Here is a 23,091-nt window from a genome sequence, read left to right on the forward strand (position 1 = left end):
CTTTGAAAATCATTAACATGGAACATAAACATAAATTACATTCTTTCCCAGGCATATAGTATAAAATGTAGCAATTTTATCATTCGTGTTCTCGTGATGGCATTATCTTTCACTGCATCGTCGTGATCATCCCGCTGCATAACAATCCTTGTTAACAAATAATTGACTGTTCTCCACACCGGGTGTATATTTGCGCACAAACTGTGCGCAATTCACTCGAACCACTGCTGCATTAGAAGGATTAGCAGGCTTGTATTGGTAATTGCAACAATAGCGGGTATCTTGAAATAGTACTCCATATTTTACGCGTATGTTTCAACAGTGTGTCCATATCTATGGTTCTCGACCCAAAGCTGGGTCGCCTAAAAATATTTCCAGTACAATTTTTTTCAACAAATACCTAAAAGTTATTGATTTTATTTTCTAGTAAATTTTGTGCTTCAGTGGTATGTGCACCAAGATGGCGCACAACCTGAACATAGTAAAATACCAGGTTAGGATTCAGGTTGTGCGCCATTATCGTGCACAGTGTTGACAAAAAACACTAATACAAATATCAAGTCGTAAAAAAAATTGCTCAAGGTTGCAAACTCCACACCCATCTAGAAATGAAGGACAATGACCCCTAGATGAATAATACCAAATTTAAAAAAACTTTATGTCTGAAAACAAGGTTGGGCCCAAAACGACCCCATATTTGCCGGACTATAACTAATGAAGCTCTGCTATCATCTTCTAGAAAACCAACTAACTTTATTAATTGCATATTTTTCATACCTCGTAAAAGCACTCACATTTGTCAATTTAACTATATTACCATAACTAATACCAAAAATACAGGTCATTCTATAACAGACCTTATATCTATATATAAATCGAACGCGACGAAGCGCGTGAGATTTTCAGACTAAAAGGTCCATCGCGGTAACAGCCTGCAGGGATCGTACCGTTGTTTTATTAATATTCTTCCTCCCTTTCTTTATAAACGTCGTAGTACGATGTGCTATATATATATACATATACGTCTGCTATATATACTTGTTCAACTCTTCGAATACAGTATCACAGTCTTAAATTCCGAGAGATTTATTAAGAGCACGGTATAATATAAATAACTAATATACTCAAGTCAACTCTGTCCTAACTCGTTCGGTACTCCGTTTTCTCCCTTTCAAGAGGCAATTCGCCTATTTATATATTCGCCTATTTTTCAAACAGAGGCAACACCGCAGTTTGAAACTAAATAAAAAACGACGAACTATATTAATGTAATAACTAGTAGATAAACCTGTGAGAGTGTATTCCCTTAAAATGTAAAAACTCAATCTATGCTAAATAGTAACGCATCGAATTTATACGCAAGCAATTGAAGATGGTTGCATTTTATAGCCTTGCACAAGATTGACTTTAACTGTTAAATATTTTGGGGTTCGGTGGAAGCTGGCAGAATAACGTAGGAATTCGACAGGTTCGCAAAGATCAACCACTGCTATAGATGGATATTTCTTTATGACCCAAAGGATTTAAGCATGCGATAAATAAAATTGTGAAAAGAGTAATAATTGTCATTTTGTGGTACATCTAAACCATTTAGGAGACCAACTAAGACTTTTGTATGTAATCTTTGTATTTTAACCTATGTAAACCCAATACTGCACAGGATGATCACCAGTGCGATAACAAGCATGCTCGTATGATTTACTTAGGTAACATAACCCGTAAACTACGATAACTGTGCATTTTTGACACTGCTACAATCTAGTGTTTCCAATTCCACGAAAGCATATATTGCCGAGTTTTTCATATGTAATGAGTTTTATCTATATTCTATATCTATACGATAGTCTTTTTTTAAAAATATTTGGAAACGCAGTTTCTATTCTTTTCACCTGTCGTAATATACATGGCCTGATTGTAAAAAAATAACATGTCACTTCTTTACTACTACAAAGCATAGAACACACCCAGAACAACTTGAAACCAGGGTTTTGATTTATCGATCTATCGAAAAAATAAACTGCGCGTCCAAATTCATACGCGGGAAGTTGTTCAAATTGATACGCCGCATGCGAACGCGGAAGTTGTCTGCATGCACATCAGAGTGGATTTGATTACAAATTGAAACTTTTGTAATTTTAGCTTCAATAACTATGCTCTCTTTATAATTTATACTAACTCGAGTACGACAAGTCTAAGGTCTAAGGAGGCCACGGAAATATTTTTATCGCATCATTTTCTTTTTCCTTACGGGCAAAAAAAAATCCAACGAAAGCAATTGCAATCTAGAAAAATATTTTCGAATAGGGATACTGCAATTGGCAAACAATTGGTAAATGATTTAAATGGTTGGATTACTGGCCGTGTATTGTATATTTTTCTCTTAAAAAATCAATATCGGCTGAAAAAGTCTGCTCTTAACAAGTGATTTGCTGATGCCCAGTCTATACAATACAAAGTCAAAACAATGAAAATGTGTGCACTTTTAGCGGTAGCTTATTTTAATGTAATATCCTTTTTAGGGATTATTTCACCCACGCGACCTAATGGTAACATAACATTAGATTAGATTACTTTCTTCAATGAATAGCAATACAATTTAATGACAATTCATATTCAATGACAATATCAAGATGTGTTCGTTTAAACCGGGATTGTGCAGTCGAGTATCGTTTTGTTAGTATTCTAATTGGAACTGGAGTTGTGATTCAAAACTTCACGAATCTGAATTTCGAGAGTCGGAGTCCAAATTTTCAACTAAAACAGAGTAGTCTACGTCAAAAGTTTTTTGGATACTCAGTCGGCATTTAAAATATGTCGGAGCTATAGGTACAACTATGATCCGCCTGACAGACTTAGTTTTTATTACACAATCCAGTCCTAAACTTTTTCTTCCTTGAGTTGAGTGGCCTCCTCCGAATTGACTGGAATTTCTTGGCGCTTGATTCGACTTTCGATGGCTCGATTCCATCTCTGCAAAAACATAATTAAAAAAATATTTTGCATTTGTGTTTGCTATTGTGTAAAATGAAGTTGGTATTATCGAGCATGAACTATTGATAATCGAACTATCATGGACCTGTCGAGAAAGTGGCACAATGCTTCAGTTGTTAGATAACATTGGCGTCACATGGTTAGAGATATCCGAGCTCAGTCCCGTCCCTTCTACAAAAATACAGAACATCAGTCGCACTTGACCGAATCGGTCACGCCTATGCAATAAGTTTCGGAACTGCAATTTATTATCAGTGAGTGACGATATAAGGTATGGTTTTGACAAGTTACCCAAACAACATCGGTATCTAGAGATAGAAAATTAAAAAGCTATCAAACTGTACTACATTTTCGACTTTTATATATCTGTACTGCATTTTCCACTTTTTTATATTTGCTCACAATTTTGTTGACCCTTTTGTTTATATATATATTTATATACCGATAGTCATGTAAAAAGCGTATAAACATCAAACTAACCTCCGCCAGTGTACCATGTTCTTTTTTCAATGTCATCAAAAAAAACAATGGAATTGGACCGATAACAAGTAGCATGAGGATCCACCCAATCGCATTTGCCCATTCCGGGTATGTATAGTCACCGATTTTTACTGGAGAATATGTTACACAATATACACTGAAGATGAGCTGAAACACATACAAGTAAGTATTACGGAATGTAATAAAGACATTCGCAACGGGGAAGGAAGAGCAAAATAGTAGTAAATTAAATTTCTAACAAGCTGAATAAATGTATTTTAAATCAATTATGGAAACACACCATTGATGTCATGAATTGATGTATATATAAAATGATATATATAATAGATTTTCACAGAGCAAACGGCGAAAAATATTATGGAACTTTGAATGCGAATTGTTGAACAAAACTACTTTACTATAATGGAAAAAAAATCCCATTTACCAGAGTTATAGCTGGAACAAAATATTTGTAACAGTATCGAAAGTAAACGTTGGGATAATATCCAATCATTGACTTAACGTCATCGAAAAATCTTTCAACGCCGTAAATCCATGCCAGTGCTGCAGCTTCACAAAACGCCACGAACAAGATACAAATGCCGCTGTTTCCATACATATTGAAAAGCTCAAAAACATATATTCCACCCTGTAAACAGTTTACGTTGCATTATATATCAGAAAGTGAATGTTGACTTCTGAAAATTTTATAGCTGTTTAATGACAAATTCTTATTTTGAATAGTAATAATGAAGTGACAATTATTTGTTCATAAAAAAATTTTGGCAAGCGATTATGTATGATCGCACTCTAGAACGTACGTCCTTGCGGCATTTGCGTGCGTTGAATATGACACAATTCTTATACAATTTATAGTTTGCATTTTACTAAGTTGGAAATGTGATTTTCCAACAGCAACTTACGTCAAAAAGCATCGGGATACCAAGAAGAAACGGGATCAAACAAACGACCATTCTGAACAGTTGAGATCCCAGTCGATCATGCCATCGCGGGCTTATGTCCTCGCACAGTGCGACACAACCTTCTATAGTTCCAAACTAAACGGAACAATATTGTTGTTTTTGTATTTAATCATCTATCTGTTTTATATAAATATATATATTTTTTGAAAAAAATAAAATATTAAATAAAAATAATTCCCCGATCTTCTAAATCTTAATATTAAAACCTTGGGGCAGCTGCTCGATAACCAGCTTAGGTTCCCCACGGCTTCCCTTTACCATTAGAATTAGGTTATTGGTATTTTTGCGTACTTTTGTATTTGTATGGTTTATCATTTTGCTGACAGGAAAAAAACTTGACTATGACTATGTAAATTAGATCTGTTTTGACAACGCGATGATTTAATAGCGAGAAAATAACAGCCATTTATACACAGAATTTTTTTTACAAATTGTAAAATGTGTCAAACGAAACAAAAGACTGAAAAATTACTTCATATTGACTTGAAAAATTAATAAATCGCTCACCGATGTATCAATTGCAATGAGAAAGAGAACGGTGAAAAATATGATGGACCATACTTGTGGTAATGGTAATAAACTTAAACCAGCGGGAAATACTTCAAATACAAGTCCCGGACCTGAAAGTATGATTATTTCAATGAACTATAAATTTGGAAATCTGAGGCGCGTATTTTAACATGCAAGATTGGCATAATAATCGGAATTTCTACTTACGTATATTGAACTAAATTTAAGCTTTAGAGAAAATAAAATTTTAACCACGTTTTGGAAAAAAAAACGTTTAAAATTTAAAAGTTAAAACATTCTAATGGTATCATCGCCCGTTGTTGACGGATGGCTAAGTTTCTAATATCCGCTTTCATAAATATTCAGAATTCGAAAGCTCAAACAAATATGTGATAAAATTGAATAACTTTTATAACAGTGACCTGCACAATTTTCTGTAGAAAACATGCTTAGCGTCTAAGATTATTTGCGTGATTTGTTTGGAGAAAACACAGATCATATAATTTAATTCGACTGACCGTTTTCCGCGACTTCCGATATATCCTTGCCTTGCACATGAGCCATGTGACCCAGAAAGCAGAATATTACTAATCCAGCAAATATAGAAGTTCCGCAACAGATGCAAACGCAAATAATTGAGTGTCTGTAATAAAAATGCACTTAATCAATTACTGTAATCAATCAGGTACAAGCCGAATATAGAAAAACCCTACCTATATTTATGCTTCCAGGTTCAAAATAGGAGAATTTCAACCACAACAACCTAATGATGGCAATCTTTATTGTGCTTTAGTCAACATTGTTTCAATTCGACTTTCTGGCTGGGCTTAAAAATTCTCGAATAAATAATCAATCTTTTTTTCTACAGCAATTCAATTTGTTATAAATGCTAAAAAAATGCCGCGTCAATATTTTAAAATTAATCCATTGGTGAGAACGTTCATGACTGCGGGAAGTCAACTTAATCGAGGTCAAATTTCGTAATCATATGCAATTCAAGTATGAATTCAAGATATAAAGTTCTTGAACATATCTTACTTGTAGCAGTCTGTATGGTATTCATTGTAACTCCCAAGGCCATAAAGTACAGCGAAACACACACCCAGAGTAAAAAGAACTTGTCCTCCAGCGTCTAACCACACCTGGAAAACACACAAAAATGTGAATTTTACCACAATAAAAAAAATAACCATAAGGAGTCAGCATATATATGTTTTTATGTTTACTGAATATTGCAGTATAGTTTCAAATATATTCGTTTCTAGAGACATTTTGAAATAAAGTACGTTGCTTGAGTTAATGAAATCATCATTAAATTGGTCATATCCTAATTTCAAACGGAAAAATACTTACTGATGCATCGGCTAAGCGGTCCAACTGAGGAGTGATAAAATACCAAACACCACTATCAGCACCTTCGAGGGTTGCTCCGCGAACAAGAAGAATCAGAAGCATGATGTACGGAGCAATAACAGTGACATAAGCTACCTGTAAGAATTATGGCAGCGAATAGGTAATTGTTTGTGTGCTCAAAATACAACAATTATTTACAACAACAAAAAAATCATATACCAACCTTTCCCGTTGTCCGTATTCCTTTAAAAACGCACAAATAACTGACAAACCACGAAAATAGGAAGCACAGCATCATTCTCCAGTTTGTAAAACTACCCATGTCATGAATTCCATCTGTTCGCCTCAACACGTGATTTCTGAAATGTCCGTTATTGAAAAAATAAAAATTTAAATAAAACATGGTGGAAATGACGTAGATGTTTAGAAATGGCTTTGAATTAGAAATGTGCGGATTTGTTATCAACTACAGCAACTAATCCATGTAGAACATATTGTTCTTTTATAAATTTTAATAGAATCAAGCGGCAGTTCAACGCTTTTATAGTGCACCCCTAATAGTATTTTACTTATATATATTTCAAAAATGATGATATTCAATAAAGTCGTTAGAATCGTAAAAGTAGGGTGAGAGAAGAAATGGGTTCCACGTCATAATTGTTCGTCAATTCAATATATACTAATTTAATCATGTGCCATTTGGCAAAAGTCAGTAAATGGAAAATATTGGGAAACAATCCAATACGAAGAGTAGCAACCCCCAATATTTGTCTGGTGAAGTCGCTAAGTATTGCACATTTTTTCTATTAGTATTTTTTAATATAAAACAAGGTACACTTACGTCCAAAACTCGTTTGTTGGAGAAGTACCATTCATTGTTACGTTTTTTATTGTAATAGAAGTACTAAGATTTTCCGAAGTATCTCTTGATTGGCACATATCTGTATTCCATTCATTATCTGAATAAAAATTTTAATTAGACTAATGATTGCAGTATTAGCAGGCTTGGCTATGGGAATGACATCCCCAAGCTAATGGGTTGGTAACTTGACTTATAGTTAAAACATGGTGCATTTGTCATGTATCCATTTTATTCTATCGGTTATAGAAACGGAGAACGTCGATTGAGGCCTGTCAAAAGAAAGATGTAGAAATGTCCTTTTTAAGGATATACTGGCATTTTATTCTTTGTATTCAATATTTCGGTTTCGAGATTTTTCAGGCACAAAACGTTTGTTTTCAATCGTATTCGGGCACTAACAACTGCCCTGTCGTCATCGTGGCTGGGTTGTTAACATTGTTGTTTGTTTAAAAGAGGTCACGAAACTCCGGCCCACGGGCCAGATCTGTTCGGCCCGTGTCGTCCTTTCATCTGGCCCGCGATAACGCGGAAAAATGGCAAATTTTTCTGCGCTAATAGTACAAGTCACGTTAACTTTTGTACTGCTCACACGCGTATATTCATGACAGCAATTGTTTTGCTAACAGCTACCCTCAGGAATCAGGATAGTTGTCTAGAAATCTTGTATATTTGTTTTTCTATAGGATGTTCTTGATCTATATTCTGCGATATAGAATTTAATATTCAAGACAGAAATGTAGAATTTATGTTGTTGAATAAATTGAATGGATTTCCAAACTTTTGGGAATTTATTGTTTTGCATTGACAAAAATATTTGTCCGGCCCGTTTCAACACAGTTTGAGTCATACCTGGCCCGCGGTCAAAAATGTTTGGTCGAGCAATATGTAGTTAGCTATTCAAAGTCGCAACAAACCAAATCTGTGAAAGAGCAAAGTTGTGACTAAAACCGGTTACTAGCCCTAATTTTATATGTTCGTGTTCGACCGTGCGTATTAAGCTTGGCTTCGGGTTGAAAAGATGGCGAAATTTGGACCATTGTCTTTGTGGGGACCTTGAGCTTTGTACACCTCGGTCGGTCCAATTAAAAGATTCTAATTGCCTGGCTTTCGTGTTGCTGTCAAGGCAAGTACGGTGAACATTGATAAAACCATCGGACCACTCCGATCATCGACTTTCTTGTTTATTTTCGTAACATTGGTTAAACTACGGTACCTTATCAAAAACTGCCCGACTTTGCTGAGCAACAGATGCTAAAATGCGACCACGGAACCGCCACACGGTGCGCAATTTTCAATTTTGATGATGTCATCACGCAAAACTGTAAAGTGAGAATAGAATCTCATAGAGAACACAGAAATTTTTGAAAGAAATAGCTGTCTGGCGACAACGACAATCTTGATAACTAAAAATTTTCAAAAAAAAAAATGATCCAGTAGTTAAGAAAGAATGCGAACAACGAGAAGAAGAAAAATGCCAACAACAACAACAACATAATAACAAAACAATCCATGGTTTTACTCTGTGTCCAATAACCAAGAGAGCAATGCTCAAATAAATAAGCACGAAGGCCACACACGGGTACAGACACGTTAGGGGTTGGTAGCACTGAGTTTGTTGAAAAGATCGGAGACCAGGTGGTGCGGTTGGGTAAAATAAAAAACCAACATTTTTAGTGAAATATTAGGCCCCATAGAAAAATTATTCTATTTATAAGTACTGAAAATCAGAAAATGATTAGTGATTTATTTGCGAAAAAAGTGATTTATTCGTATTGTTAGTCAAAATTTTCCCACCAAAATGAGGAAATTCATCAGCAACGCTATATTTACCCCGACTAAAGAATCAATGCACTACGCTGTTAAAATGATGGGTGTTTTACAAGAGCGTTGAAGGTAAATTGAACTGCTTATTTGAACCTAGCAGTAGAAGTAGTATTTCTCACCACAAGTTGACCAAGGTAAGGCTTCTGTAGTGAACGAGTTTACAAGATAAAATACAATCCAAGCCATCAGCACAGCGAGATAGCTGAGATAATACCAGGAAAGAAGTAGTTGAGCATAACCAATGCCCTGAAATTAAATGCCATATTAATAATTTAGTTAGAAAAAGACTAACTGAATATTAAATAATTTCCATGCACTAACCAAGGTTCCTTCGCGGTGGGGACACTTGTTAGAAAAGCCTACCAGGACTTTCCACACATAGTATTGAATGGACCAAATATTTTATATAAAATAAAAACGTATATATATATACCAACGATTTTATATTCACTATTTTGTTGTATCAAAAGTATGCAAAATATAAATTGAAAAAGATTAAGTATTTACAGACCTTCACCGCCGGAACTATATTCCATGCGTTTAAACAGCTCCGTTTCGAGAATTGTCCCATGGCAATTTCTTGAAAGAACAAAGGTACGCCACATAGAGCTGCCACGAGAAAGTATGGTATGAGAAATGCTCCTGAAATACAATTACATCGATATACACTTTATCTTACACAGGTTGAATAGTTTCATTGATGCCAGAAATTGATGTAATCGAAGCGCGACCTCCGTGTTCATATATTTGGGAGTCGCTCTCTTGTCAACATAATAATGGAATTTTTAGTTTCATTATATATAACTTTATGCAAATGTAGATACAGTAGCGATATTGCGTTTAGCTGAAAGTGAAGATTTGCACACTGTGGACTTGTCTGATCACTTGTCTATTTATAAATTAGAGTCGCAAACTCTGCAAAACAGTTTTGAATTTGATTAGAGAACACCTTTTAGCAGTGTGGAGACTGATTATTTACCTCCCCCATTTTTGTAGCAAAGATACGAAAATCTCCAAATGTTTCCCAGTCCGATAGTGTATCCCACTATATTCAGAAGGAATTCCAGCGGCCGCTTCCACGTCATTCGGAATCTAGGATTAAGTGAATAAGAAGCATTCTTGTTATTTTTGAATAATAAATATAGCCACGCCTTTGTGCAAAACTATCACAAAATATCATGTTCCACACGAATAGAATATGATTGGTCTTAAAATTAGTCGCCGATTAATTATTCAACGAAAAAGGCTGGGGTTGATGATAAGTTTTTGTACAAAAATTATTGCACTGATTTATTGGCCAACTTCAATACATAAAGGTTGAAAACATCAGCTTAATCAAAAGGGAGTAATCCCACTAAAACTGACAGTTTGCTTAAGAGTTTAAAATTCCAAAGTTTCAAAATATAGGATACGAAACCCACACTAGCATCTTTATTTTTGATAATCCTAAAATTGTCTATAGTCAAGTACCCACTGAAAATACATTAGTAAGGTGATTGGGCTGGTTTTACATTTCCGATTAAGCGAATGACTTTATTGTATGCGCCGTTACTAATTCAAGTAAAAGAATTATGAATCTAGAATGCTTCTAAAAAGTGCTGAAATGAGTAAACCTTTGACTTTGTTTATTTTCACATTTATCTTTTCTCAAACATTCATTGCTGTTGCCTTCTTCCATGCTGAGCATTGAATATTACTTCCAATCGAAAGCCTATACTGTATATACAAATAGAAATGTTCTATGAAAAATAAAAATAAAGACGCGCAGTATTTACACGTTTGTTATTCTAACATTAAATTTCAAGCTGACCTTGTGGACATCCTATTCGGCTACTCTCACACAAAGAAATTAATTTGATTCATCAGCGTGTTTAAAATGAATTTACAACGATCAAAAATAATGAAAATTTACCAATCATACAATATCTCTAATAAATTACGTGCTAAATGTCACATCATGAAAGCTACGATTTCAAGCTACGTTCAATTTTAAATACTGTAAGCGTCTTCGCACTTAAATTTTAGCAAAGAAGTTCAGCATATTGGTTCGTCTACAGGCAGCGCAGAACCTTATCTCACGCCCTCATATCCAAGTGTGTACTATACTTGTTTCTAATGAAATTCGTCACTGCATATACCCGGAAATATCTAACAAAATTTTGACAGTTCGTGATCGTAACTCTCAGCGTCATATTCTGTAAACAGGAAATTTACAAACGTAACAGAATCTTCAAATCGTTGGCTCTGATATGACGCTCAATTTTAACGGAAACATTCTTTGCAAATTTTCGTAGTCGATTGAAGTCACGAATAAAGCAATATTCTAATTTGTAATGTTCATTATACAAATACTTATTTGCTGCACTATTTCGCGTTGTTCGATAAAAATATTCTATCCCCACAGATTTAAGATGGCTGCTTCTGCCCCGAACGTGTCATTTTATGGCCAAATTTGGCGACTAGAGCAACCTATTGGAAGTGTGCGAAACTTTAATAGTCCTCTGTTTATTCAAGTAAATTATAAAGAATAGAAAAGCTTCGAGTATGATTTATGCTTTCCTAAATTTAAGAATGGTCTTATAGAAAAAGCTCAAAATCAGTTTGGCAGAAGATGAAAACTCAAATGAAGCTTCGAGAGATTTTAGCAAGACTTCCACTTAACATACAAGATATAAATATGACCAATGCAATCACACTCTTGCCTGTCTTCGTTAATCAATGAATATGAATTATCATAATTGACAATTTTCAAATCAAACTGACATTGGCTAGTCCAGGGTTCTCAAACTTTGGTGTTATGGAGCCTTGAAGGGGTTGATTCTTATTTACGTAGCCCAACAAAAAATTTATAAAAATTATCTATTTGAACTTATAGATAATGTCACGATATGATAGCATATAAGTGAAAAGCAAATTTGAGTTCTAATTTTAGTATATTTTATTGAATGTTGCCCTTAGCTGGTAAGTCGTGATCACAAGTTATCACTACTATTTTACACTCAAATAAAGACCTTCCTACAATCTTACAAGTAATTCATCTGAATTGTAGATTTCAAATTATTTTGTTAGCCTAACTCGTTTCTGCCATTATTAAATTCAATCGGAATAATCCTCAAAATTCTGCCAACCGTATTTTATGCCATATTTGAAAATTTACTTCATCATAACCTACTACATTTAGACGTTTTGGAAAAACAACTTTCCCTGTGCTTCTTCCACAGACAGTATTAAGATAATGATACAAGACAGACAATAAAGTTAATTTCACTTCGCGATATATCTTAGTGGCCTTTCGTTATGACATACAATTTGCATACGGTCGATGATCTTCCTAATCTAGACCAAGGCTGCTACTCCAAGCGTCAATGGATTTTATTTTGTATTTTTCCAATTACAACGGAAATGGATTCAGTAGTGTTACAGGCCAATTGCCGCATCAGCTTCCTGCTGGCGTACCAGCTTTTCTGAATTAATTATGATGGTAGGCGTTGAGGTTGGGCTCGGTGCAACACACAAGTTCCAAATGACATATTTGACGAACGCTGCGGTTTCCTTAAACTCGTAATATCTTCCATTTTCCTAATCTCTAAGAAATATTCTGAAAAAGCTAAAATATCGATTAAACGCATCTTATACTATAGCATGGCAGATCAATCAATCATCCTTTCAGTTTCTTGAGTACGAGTAATGCTGGACGTTTTCGTATGGTGCTGAACGCTTGGGTATAAAATTGGGATTTCCCAAAGACTGATGAAAACTTATTGTAACGAGACCATAAAAAATGTCCTCATTCACCCCAGATGTTCTTTCTGTTTGATAGAGAATCAGATATGTTGAGTGCCAGGTGTCAGAATTATTAGTTCACATACCTTGTTCACACATATCTCATTTTTTCAGCATTTCATATACAAAGCAATATGGCACTATCCGAACAAAAATGATGGACCAAGCAAAATTCTCTTCCACAAACCATCCCCACACCATTCGAAACGCAGTTATCAACAAAACAAACATTTTCAATCCATTATATTCTCTAGTTACTTCGACATAAAATTGACCCATTTGACGGCTAGCTACAAGAATGACTCGCAAATTACATTCAGCAAAATTTCATGCAGGTACTAATACTATCAAATTATAAATTATGTTGAGAATGGACTAACTTTTCAAGTAAACATGGCAAATGTGTATGGAAATATGATACCAAATGTTACGAAATTACTTTGAACACATATTTGTTGTTGATTTTGTTGAGAGGATGAAATACCAAAAAATCAAACTGCGGGCATATGGATGTAGAGTTAGATAGATGTAATTTCTAACGAACGATACATTAATTAAACTAGTTATAATTGATTGAACACTACAGAAAGACAGAAATTCACCATAAAATATATACAATGCCACAATATTGGATAAGATGAAGACAATTTTTAAAGAATTACCGTACACTTAATCGAATTTATATTTTTAAAGTTAGCAAAATTCTTCTCGGTAACATGAAAAATATTGGTAAAAACCAAGGGGGTAGAATTACAACACTTGTTGAATGATTCTTGCAAGAAAAACATGGTACCTTGCAATAAGCAATAAATTGCTGTCGAGCCTGTTTCATTGATGAAATCCATAACTCAATATTGAATAACCCAATACAAGAGGTTATTATTCCAAAAGCTGTGATTTTGGACATACATACTAATGATATTATCATAAACAGATTTTAAATTAAATTGTAAAAGTTTACTACCCGTGTCTACCACAATTACAAACTCCTTTTTAGTTATGCAATAAGGGCATTTCGGTCAATTACTGACTATTTGGATTAGTAAATCAACATTTAAGCTACAACTACATTAGTATTATTAATTCATGAACAACTCTCTGGTAAATGCGACATAATCGTACGCATCAAGCACTTGTACTCCATGAGAATCGTGATATGGAGGCATATGTCGGATGCAGTATTCCGCTTGTTCTGATGACAGATTCTGAAAAAAGAAAAAATATTTGTATTTGATAACGAAGTAAAAGTGAATATTTTTTCACACTCGAACACTCAGGAGTACTTTTTGAAAAATTCATTTTTTTCAAATATTTACAACTTTGAAGTTTCATTAAATCCTTAAATTTATAAAATACACATTGCACGTTGTGAAGTTCGAAAAATATTTGTTTCAATTCATCATTGTTTCAATTCATTCAGTCAAATTGTTGATACCATCATATGATCGTTTTTGTTTACATTAAAAATTGTTTGTTTACAATAAAAATTGTTTAATATTAGTGTTTAACTGTATTCCTATTTTTTAAAGCTCTTGCTCAACACTAAAACTCCCATGCTACCTTGTCAAGTATACCTCATGACAGAAATTGAACAAACAAAAAATTCTAATCTTTCTGTTCGAATAAAAAATTGTATACAAATATAGAATACCTCATTCACCTAACATCGGAACACTTAAAACAGATAGCCCAATGAAGTTCTTTTCCATACCTGATACAACTCATTTCTTGTAACATATGGTTTTCCTTCTGCACTAAGAGCAGAGAAAGCACTTTCAACTTCTTCCAGTGATTTCACATTTTCAGTTTCTCGACTTATCATGAAAGCCATGTATTCCTGCAGAGAAACCACACCATCCCTGAAATCAAATTTTCAAATTATTATTTTTTACATCCTTCTGTTCGTCAGAAAACCATTGATATGTTAGGAGTTACTTTTGAATTACTGACAAATTTTTTATGCCATGTAAGCAGTATTAATCGAGACTCTGTATCAAATCTATACTAAATTGTCATAAAGTAACGAATCGACAAATTGGTGATCTTCATTATCATATTCACTTGGCCAATGTCATAGAACTGTTTCACTACAAGGCTCACAGACTTGGTCATGACCTGACAGACCTGGTTGATGGAAATACAGAGTTATGATGAGTATTACAGGATAAAGAATGGTACAGCGAGAAAAGTTGGTTGAAAGTTCTCTTCTACAGACTGCTAGCATTACAATCAGTACAATAGCTTGGTTCGTTCGTCTTGCAATGGCTGAATTGGTTGAAAATGCATTGCAGGAAATCTGTATTGCAGACAGACTCAACCCAATGTGGACTTGACTGATGGCTCATGGATTTGAAAAACGACTTACCTGTTTGGATCAACAGTATCCAATATAGCTTGAAACTCTGGATCTTCTTCTCCTTCTTCAACCATCGGAAGATCGTAACCCAGAGATCGAAGACAAGATTTGAACTCGTGATGTTCCAACTTTCCTGTTTTATCTTTGTCGAAATGCTTGAACATCATGGAAATTTCCTTCAAAGTTTCCTCACTTACTCCGGTCATGTTTCTGAAGAATATCAATTAGACAATAATATGAAGTGGTTTGTCATAGGAGCTTTCAACAAAAATAATTGGCTTCAAAAGGTTTGAAATTTCCCATTAGCTCAGGAATAATGATTTAGCCATATAATTTTTGTTTGTTAAAAAATCTGAATTCTTGACAAGAAGCATACTGATAGTACTTTCTATTCCTATATTTTTGTTCTCATGCATTGAAATAGAGAGTTTGGGAATTTTCTATCACCTGGCCTGTATTTGCTGTTCCAGGTTATGCTGCATTCTCATTCCAAGTTGATCCAATTGATCCCATTGTTGAGCAAGACCAAGACTAGAATGTTCTGTGTGTTTATTATCGAGAATCAAAGCCTTTTCCAACGATGCTCCAACTAGTTCAACTTCATCCAATTGAGTCTGAAACAAATTGTAAATTTTTTAGTTACTGGAGTATGTGTACCAATATTGAGGTAACTATTTTTGTTCGGCTACTTTACAACAAGTTGTGTGAAGTGGGCAGGAGGTATATTCATTTGGCTAACACAGACGGTCCCCAAATTCGTAATAGAACTAAAATAAGGGAAATCGGAATAAAATTATGGCCTACACATGCAACCATTGACATATAGGAAGGAGCTGCATTTAAACAAAAATTTGGAAGTTTGGGGTGTTTTGCATTGGTACATTGATAACCCAATTACTGGTACTCTGGGTGATTGGGGTGGGCATGATTTTAATGCAATACCTTCTAAGTTGCAACAATCATTCACCATTCTCATTAATAGGAATTTGAAATAAATTTTTTACAATGATTTTGTCTTTTCATTGTATAGAGTGTGAGATACAAAGATATTACATGGATTATTGCTAAATAGTTAACCGGTTTGGAAAAAAACGCATTTCACAAAATTTCATATTACTGCATAGAAAATCACAACAACCAATAACTATGATTTGAGCTGCACATGCAAGAACTTATTTAGAACATTTCAAATTGAAATAAATTGCAGATAAAAAGTTTAATTATCATACTTGGATAAGATTGGATACAGAGGGAGAGAAAAGCCGATGATTCGGCTTATTCATGTGGTAAACTACGGCCTCTCGTCCAGTTACCGCTTCATGTTGGGTATGAGATTAGTTTAGTAGAGTACAAATTTTATTAATATGCTTTTCAGATTCTGTTTCGTAAAGTGTAAATTGGAACTAACCTTAGATTCTCTCACTTCTTGTGATTTTTTCTTTGTAGCCTCAAGTTGAGATTCCAGAGTACCAGATTCTTCAACCATGCTTGCTCTAAGAGGTAAGAAATAATTCTTTGAATAAAATAGGTCATATCAATATAATATGACAAGGCATAAACATTGACCCTCCGAATTATTCAGACGTGAAATATTATTGATTTAGAAGTCCAGAACTGGGGCTAGAACATATTGAAGATGAGTGAATTTTCTCAGTCTCCTTTAATTCAAGTAAGTTTCAACGAAAAGTAATGTACAATCCAAGAAAATGCTCAAAAAACTCATCGGGAAAAGTCAGCAAGAAAAAACATGAGTTTTAGCAGCACTTTCACTTGCCCTACAGGAACAAGATATAAACATGACCAATGTAACACACTCTTGCATAATCATAAACATTATATACATGTCAAACAGGCAATGCTCGAATAAAATTGACATTTCAATCCATACATGACACATGCTAAAAACATATATTGCAAAGTAGACAATTTCTTATTTCCAATAATTTGCATTTTAAAATTGTCATGAAGAAACCTTTCCGCATAAAAATATTTCTATCAACTATCAGAAAAAAAGTCAAATCATTTCCATTATTATTTTGATCAAAAGCAATCTATCTTGAATGAGTTTTTGAAGCCAACTAAATTTTTACCTCCTATGCGATGTTGTGAGATTTGGATGAAAAATAGATACGTGGATAGATAGTAAAATTTACTGTGATTGTGACGGTGAAATATAAATAAGAAAGCATTTGTTTTGTCAAACAAGCACCAATATCAAAATACACAAAAGTTCAATTTTTCAAAACATATTATTTACAACTCCCAAGACATATTATCACAATTTGATTCATCAACAAGTTATTACATAATATTTTGTTCAGACATAAGCCAAAATCTGGATTCAAACTTTGGCTGAATCCGGTTTGAGTCAAGATTCATTCATGTGCATGAACTAACTAAACAACTTGTGTTGGAAATATGATAGCATATCAGCAAGCAATTGTGAGTTCTAATTTTAGTATATTTTATTGAATGTCACATCAACGAATCCTATATGTTGCACTTGGTTGGTAAGTTGCAGTCATGAGTTATTATTAATTTTTTCACACTTAACAACACTCAAATAAAGGCCTACAACCTCACAAAAGATTATCTGAATCAAACAGTTTTTGGATTATTTGAATTCAATAATATTATTTTTGCAGACTTTAAATTTCACCAAGTAAGCCTTGAAAATTCTTTTAACTATATTTAATGATATATTCGAGGATCTACAACCCACTACATTTGGAGAAGTTTTGGAAATCCAATTCTTCTGGTGTTTCTTTCACAGACAATATTAAGACAATGAAATATGATGGACAATAAATTTATGTTTACTTGATTTCTTATTATGTTTAAAATAATTTTTGTTAGCTATACATAACACATGCAAATATATGAGAAGACAAAATATCAATATTATACCCATCCAACAATTGCATCCTGAGAATAATTGAGAAAATAGTAACATGATATTATTATTAATATGTTAAAGAATTAAAGAGAAAAATCCTTTCAGCGTATTCCACAATCTTATTTCAAAAATATTTTTATTGATATACCAAATGCAACAAAGTCACACACCAGAAAATTTCATATGAAATTGTGATTAGAATTTTCAATTGGAATTTTCAATGCAACAAAAAAATTCAATTTGTAAAAAACAAATTTCACCAAGCATTTTTTGAACAGTCTAGTTTCATCTTATATGATAAAATACTTGACAACAATCGAACATGTTCTGGTGGAAACGTAGTAAACTCCACCTTTATCAAATGTTCTTGTAAGTCCCAAGCCAGTTATATGTGAATGCATTTCAATGATACAAAAATATGGGACGAAAAACAGACTGTTCATCAAATATGTTTGCAAATCATCTCTTTGTTATCGCAGAGAAAACATAAAATACTCAATTCTAAGCGTGTGTACCAGATTAGGGTTAGGCCATAATTTTAGTTCTATTACGATGTTCGGAGACTGTTTGTGTTAGCCAAGTGAGTACTCCCTGTCCATAGGTTTCAGTCCCTTCAGACAACTTGATGTAAAGTAGGCGAACAAAATTAGTTACCTCCATATTGGTACACACACTTCTGGAGCACCCTAAATTTTGCCCAAAACCATATTCCTCATTTTCAAGATTACTAAATTCAACCCTAATTACACTAAGAATGTGTAAAAATAAAATATACCTTGTTTCAGTCAGCCATTTGTGGAAAGCATTTGCCTTGACAGCAAATTGTTTTCTCAATTTTTCATTTTCTTCTTGTCTTAATCTCTCTTTTTCTAAATCTCCATCTCTTTCATTTGCAAGACGCTGTACGTCTTTCCACATTCCGACTAATGCTTCAGCAGTAAACCAAGTGTAGGGGTTGGGGGGTGGTCTGGTTCCAGTCAAATCCGATAACTCGTCATCCAATTCTTGCAGACTTTTCAGCTCAGCTTCTGCAGTGTCAAGAGACTTTTTAAACTGATTTTGTTTCTCCATTAGCTCCTGGAATAACAAAAATGAAGGAAGGATAAAATAAATGATAAAAACTAGTAAGATCATGAGTGTGAGGTAACTTCAGTAAATCTTAGCTTAGATTAGTAATCTACCTGAACATTTTTAAATATACATATAACACAGAAGGTTTTTTCATTGTTGAATTATAATGGGATTTGGAATCTACCAAGCAAAATCGATGGCATGCCGTCTAACCTGCAAATAACAAGGTCATACTCTAAGCTTATTAGACGACAAGATTAACCAATTAATCGAGTGTTCACATTAGTTTGGATATATTCAAATAATTTAAAAAAAACATTATATCGATGAGATAATCACTTTGAATAAAGTACAGGCTCGATCAGATAGTTTATTTTTGATTGAATTATTTTCAAGATGTCTCTGAAAATAAAACAAATTTGGTAAGAAAAAGATTCAAATAGTATATTTAAAATCTAGACAGCAAGAAAAAGGAAACGATTAAATAATATAAGACGATTCAGAAAAAGAAAATTTCAGAAATCCCAAATAATGAAAATAAGTACATTGTTAAATCGAACAATACCTCGATTTCTTCAATATAACTGCATCGGACTGAATCAGTTAAATCTTCCTCAACGTTTTCAAACCAGGAATTGAAAAGTGAAGCTTTCTTCGCAAATTTCAAGAACAGATCGTCTACACCTCTAAGTTTTTGCTGAGCTTCTAATAGCTGTGATTTTCTTTCCGCAGATGCTGCCTTTAACGCTTCCCACCTTTTACAAAATATATTAATGAAAATTTAAATCAGAAGTCATCGATAGAAGTTCAAACAGGTATTTTGTTCAGATAAAATTAATGCTGATTCAAGAAATAGTAATAATGTTAACATAATAGAGAATAGGGAAATGAATAAATTTGCCGGGAAGACATTATTTAGGTATGAACATAGCTAATTTAAATTCTGTGTAAGTAAAGTAAAGTTAATACAAAACTAAATGAGCATTCTACACAACATAAAAAGGTCAAACATTTTTCAAAGTATCACAGGTTGCGTGATTTTATTTGTCACTTTGTAAGTTAACAGAAGTAGAATTATTTTTTTGGGTAAAAGAGAGTCGTTAGAAACAAGGTTTGCTGTTAACCTGTTAAATTTTGCTGTTAACGAACTACTTAACATGAAGAATTTTGGTAGAATGATAGGTTGTGTGAATTCATCATTCTGAACAATAATTGTGCAGCGATGATTGTGAAAAATTGAATCCAAATGAAACTTGAAATTAGGGATCAAGGTTTGTTATATACACCAAATATACCTTTGCAATAGAATCATGAAATATCACTTCCGTTTTTTCAAAAATATCATATTTCACAGTATATCAATAAAATATTAAATAAGTGGCATTTGTCAAGAGTGGGAAGAGGCTTCACGATTGAAAAGATGAAGACAAATCACAAACCGTTTCATGAGTGCATCGTGTCTTTTCTCCAGATCATCAGATTGAACATTTTCAGCAGCGACAAGTTGATCTTTGAGAGCAGTTATGTTGACTATACCTTCTTGTTCAAAAGCAGCAAGACCGGCATCGAATGTTTCCTTCAGAAGAGTCATAAGATAATGATAGCACAAATTTTGTGTCGCACTCTCAATTCAATTTTAGCTATTTTTTAATCTGTTAATTTCAGTTTAATACACTGTACTTTTTTAAGCTTGATGGTAATCATTAGTTTGAATCTATAACACGATACTGTGACGTAGAAACAACAAATTGCAGCACTTTAGGTATAGATACAAATGTTACCTGCTTGGTCAACAATCCCTGAACAGAAGACAAATTTTGTCCAAAATCGCCAGACTTCACAACTTTTTCTTTTTCTCCAATCCACACTTCAACTAAGTCGGCCTAAAATTCAAAAACAAGAAAAACTTCAATAATATAAAATGTTTTTTATTTACTATTGAAAGTAATCATTTGGAAGAGAATTCCTAACATCATTTTAGCAATTGCAGCAACATCAAGCATTGTTACAGTTGTTGTTAAAACTCCACCCTAGACAAAAACTTGGTCAATGTTGAAATTTCAACAGCTTCTGTTGTATGATAGGGTTACTGATTAGTGCAGTGCCGTAGATCTGCATATTTTCATCAAAAAGAAAAATTTGGAAAATCTATCAAGGGGTAAACGAGATTAAATGTTGAGAACTCCAGTGTTAGAAGTCTTCTCCAAAACTCTTATTTCATATTGTCTGCAGACATAACAACATGCAAGATATCAAGAATTTTCTCACATTCTGAAATGTCCTAGTAAAACACTAAGTCATTACCTTCCAGTTGAATTGTAAGAAAGCACATGTGTCTTGAAGTTTTGATCTTCTTTCCATTGCTGCTTCTTCCAGTTTTCTTTGTTTTTCTTCCAAGTCACTTAAATTCTTTTTGATCTCATCTTTTTCAGGATTTTCCTATATACACAAAATCATAAAAATTTAAATAATGCTACCGTAAATGGCGAAAAAATATGCTGTTGCATTTATGTCACAAGTACACTTGTAAACTATATTTCAACGGCAAATTCTTACCTTTAACCGACCATGGCTAACGAGTTTAGATATTTAACGGGTATAATGAATATTGACCATGGCTTGGGATTTTCGGTAGTACCCCATTTATTGCTGCACATTCACCCTAAAACGAAGTTAATTTACCACAACTTTATCTTTTATGATCTTTAATTCAGAAAACTACATTCAACTTACTTGGTAAAAACCTAGTAGATATAAAAAAAAACTCATGATGGCTGGTAATCGGAATAAGACAATCAGTTTTTGATCAAAACATATTACTGATGAAACATGAAAACATAATTCTGTAGCATTTGGATACTGGATTGGAAGCATATTATTATTTTGGAAGCATTAGAATTGATAATATTGGCGTTTTATCAGTTAAATGTCAATTTTGTCTGGTTAATGGTGAAAACATTTAAGCTGAAATTCCTGGTCTTAGTCATCTTCCAGTAAATAAACAATTGAAGATCCTGACCTGTTCAATCAATTGAAGTCCTTGTTTTTTCACATCAGCAATACGATCCTGATGAACAGCAAAATCAGTTTCCAATGCTTCATGTTTTTTCAACAAGCTTTGTGCAGCTGCAAGTGTAGCAGGAGACTCCGGTGAAGCCAAGACACCAAGTTTTTCATTCATCCAACTTGTCTCTTCATCAGAATCAGTACTGCGTTAAAAAATTCAATGTTGAAACATGATCTTGAAAGTATTGAAGCATGAATAACAAGAAAACTGGAAGGTCAGAGATAAGTTGAATCGAAACAGATTATGCCCTTCACTGTTCAGTATTGACCACCACTTGGTTTTGGTGCTATGGTTTGTCTATATCAGATTTACCGATTTCAGTTGAGTCATCGAACAAGTCGACAATCTCACAAACAACTGTGACAAACTGGGGAATAATACAGGTCTCCGTAACTTTCTACTTTTAAGTGGATTCTTTTAGAAAGAGATAGTATTAAAAATTATACTGTAACATAATATAATAAAATTCCGTATATATAGCAAACTAACCGGAATTGTTGAAAAGCACGAGCTTGTTCTAGCCTGGTTCTTCTATGGCCAGCCAGTTCTTTCAATTTGTCCCAATTTTCATTCAAATCTTCAACTCTTTTTTCAATCTCATCATGAGGATCAATATCTTTTGCCAGCTGTTCACCAGTTTCCTATAAAATGTATTAAAAATTTTGCTTCAAAGTAGTCACAGTTAGAAAGCCTCATTGTATTATCATTTAAATATATATATATATATTATTACATTCACTGGTGAATAAAATTTGTATAAGCTGACAGAATGACTCTGTTAAATAAATTTTAATATATTTTGGGGAATAATTTAATGCAAATATACCGTAAATAAATTTTATTTCTCAACTTTAGTATAAATCAGAATTGCTATCCATTTTATCTAGAGACAATATGCAATATGTTACAGTTTGA

General features: G+C 33.5%; 2 protein-coding genes across 10 annotated transcripts in view; both read right to left on the minus strand.

The window, feature by feature from the left end:
* Positions 1 to 604: 604 nt before the first annotated feature.
* On the minus strand, positions 605 to 11,066 carry LOC120326970 (sodium- and chloride-dependent betaine transporter-like). Its single transcript, XM_039393330.2, has 14 exons — positions 10,617 to 11,066; positions 9,983 to 10,095; positions 9,515 to 9,645; positions 9,123 to 9,249; positions 7,159 to 7,276; positions 6,541 to 6,676; positions 6,318 to 6,452; positions 6,003 to 6,106; positions 5,483 to 5,607; positions 4,962 to 5,074; positions 4,395 to 4,529; positions 3,917 to 4,120; positions 3,472 to 3,639; positions 605 to 2,970 (listed from the first exon to the last, which is right to left on the minus strand). The coding sequence occupies exons 1-14, from the start codon at positions 10,688 to 10,690 to the stop codon at positions 2,878 to 2,880; spliced, it is 1,776 nt and encodes a 591-aa protein (XP_039249264.2). The 5' UTR covers positions 10,691 to 11,066; the 3' UTR covers positions 605 to 2,877.
* A 1,946-nt stretch (positions 11,067 to 13,012) lies between these two features.
* The window catches only part of LOC120327286 (spectrin alpha chain, non-erythrocytic 1-like), a 44,897-nt gene continuing 34,818 nt past the window's right edge, over positions 13,013 to 23,091 (minus strand). For 7 of the 9 annotated variants that reach the window (XM_078112166.1, XM_078112164.1, XM_078112160.1 and 4 more), the window contains 13 exons: positions 22,666 to 22,817; positions 22,129 to 22,318; positions 21,414 to 21,548; positions 20,891 to 20,992; positions 20,549 to 20,685; positions 19,675 to 19,864; positions 18,814 to 19,115; positions 18,050 to 18,067; positions 16,551 to 16,635; positions 15,590 to 15,756; positions 15,152 to 15,352; positions 14,498 to 14,645; positions 13,013 to 13,991 (listed from right to left, as the gene is read on the minus strand). In XM_078112166.1, coding sequence (XP_077968292.1) covers positions 13,866 to 13,991; positions 14,498 to 14,645; positions 15,152 to 15,352; positions 15,590 to 15,756; positions 16,551 to 16,635; positions 18,050 to 18,067; positions 18,814 to 19,115; positions 19,675 to 19,864; positions 20,549 to 20,685; positions 20,891 to 20,992; positions 21,414 to 21,548; positions 22,129 to 22,318; positions 22,666 to 22,817 — 1,953 coding nt within the window. In that variant the 3' untranslated portion in view covers positions 13,013 to 13,865. The remainder of the gene's footprint in view (positions 13,992 to 14,497; positions 14,646 to 15,151; positions 15,353 to 15,589; positions 15,757 to 16,550; positions 16,636 to 18,049; positions 18,068 to 18,813; positions 19,116 to 19,674; positions 19,865 to 20,548; positions 20,686 to 20,890; positions 20,993 to 21,413; positions 21,549 to 22,128; positions 22,319 to 22,665; positions 22,818 to 23,091) is intronic. The other 2 variants (XM_078112162.1, XM_078112159.1) reach the window with 1 other exon arrangement.

This window comes from Styela clava, chromosome 4, assembly GCF_964204865.1.
Source record: "Styela clava chromosome 4, kaStyClav1.hap1.2, whole genome shotgun sequence".
Classification (NCBI taxonomy): Eukaryota; Metazoa; Chordata; class Ascidiacea; order Stolidobranchia; family Styelidae; genus Styela; species Styela clava.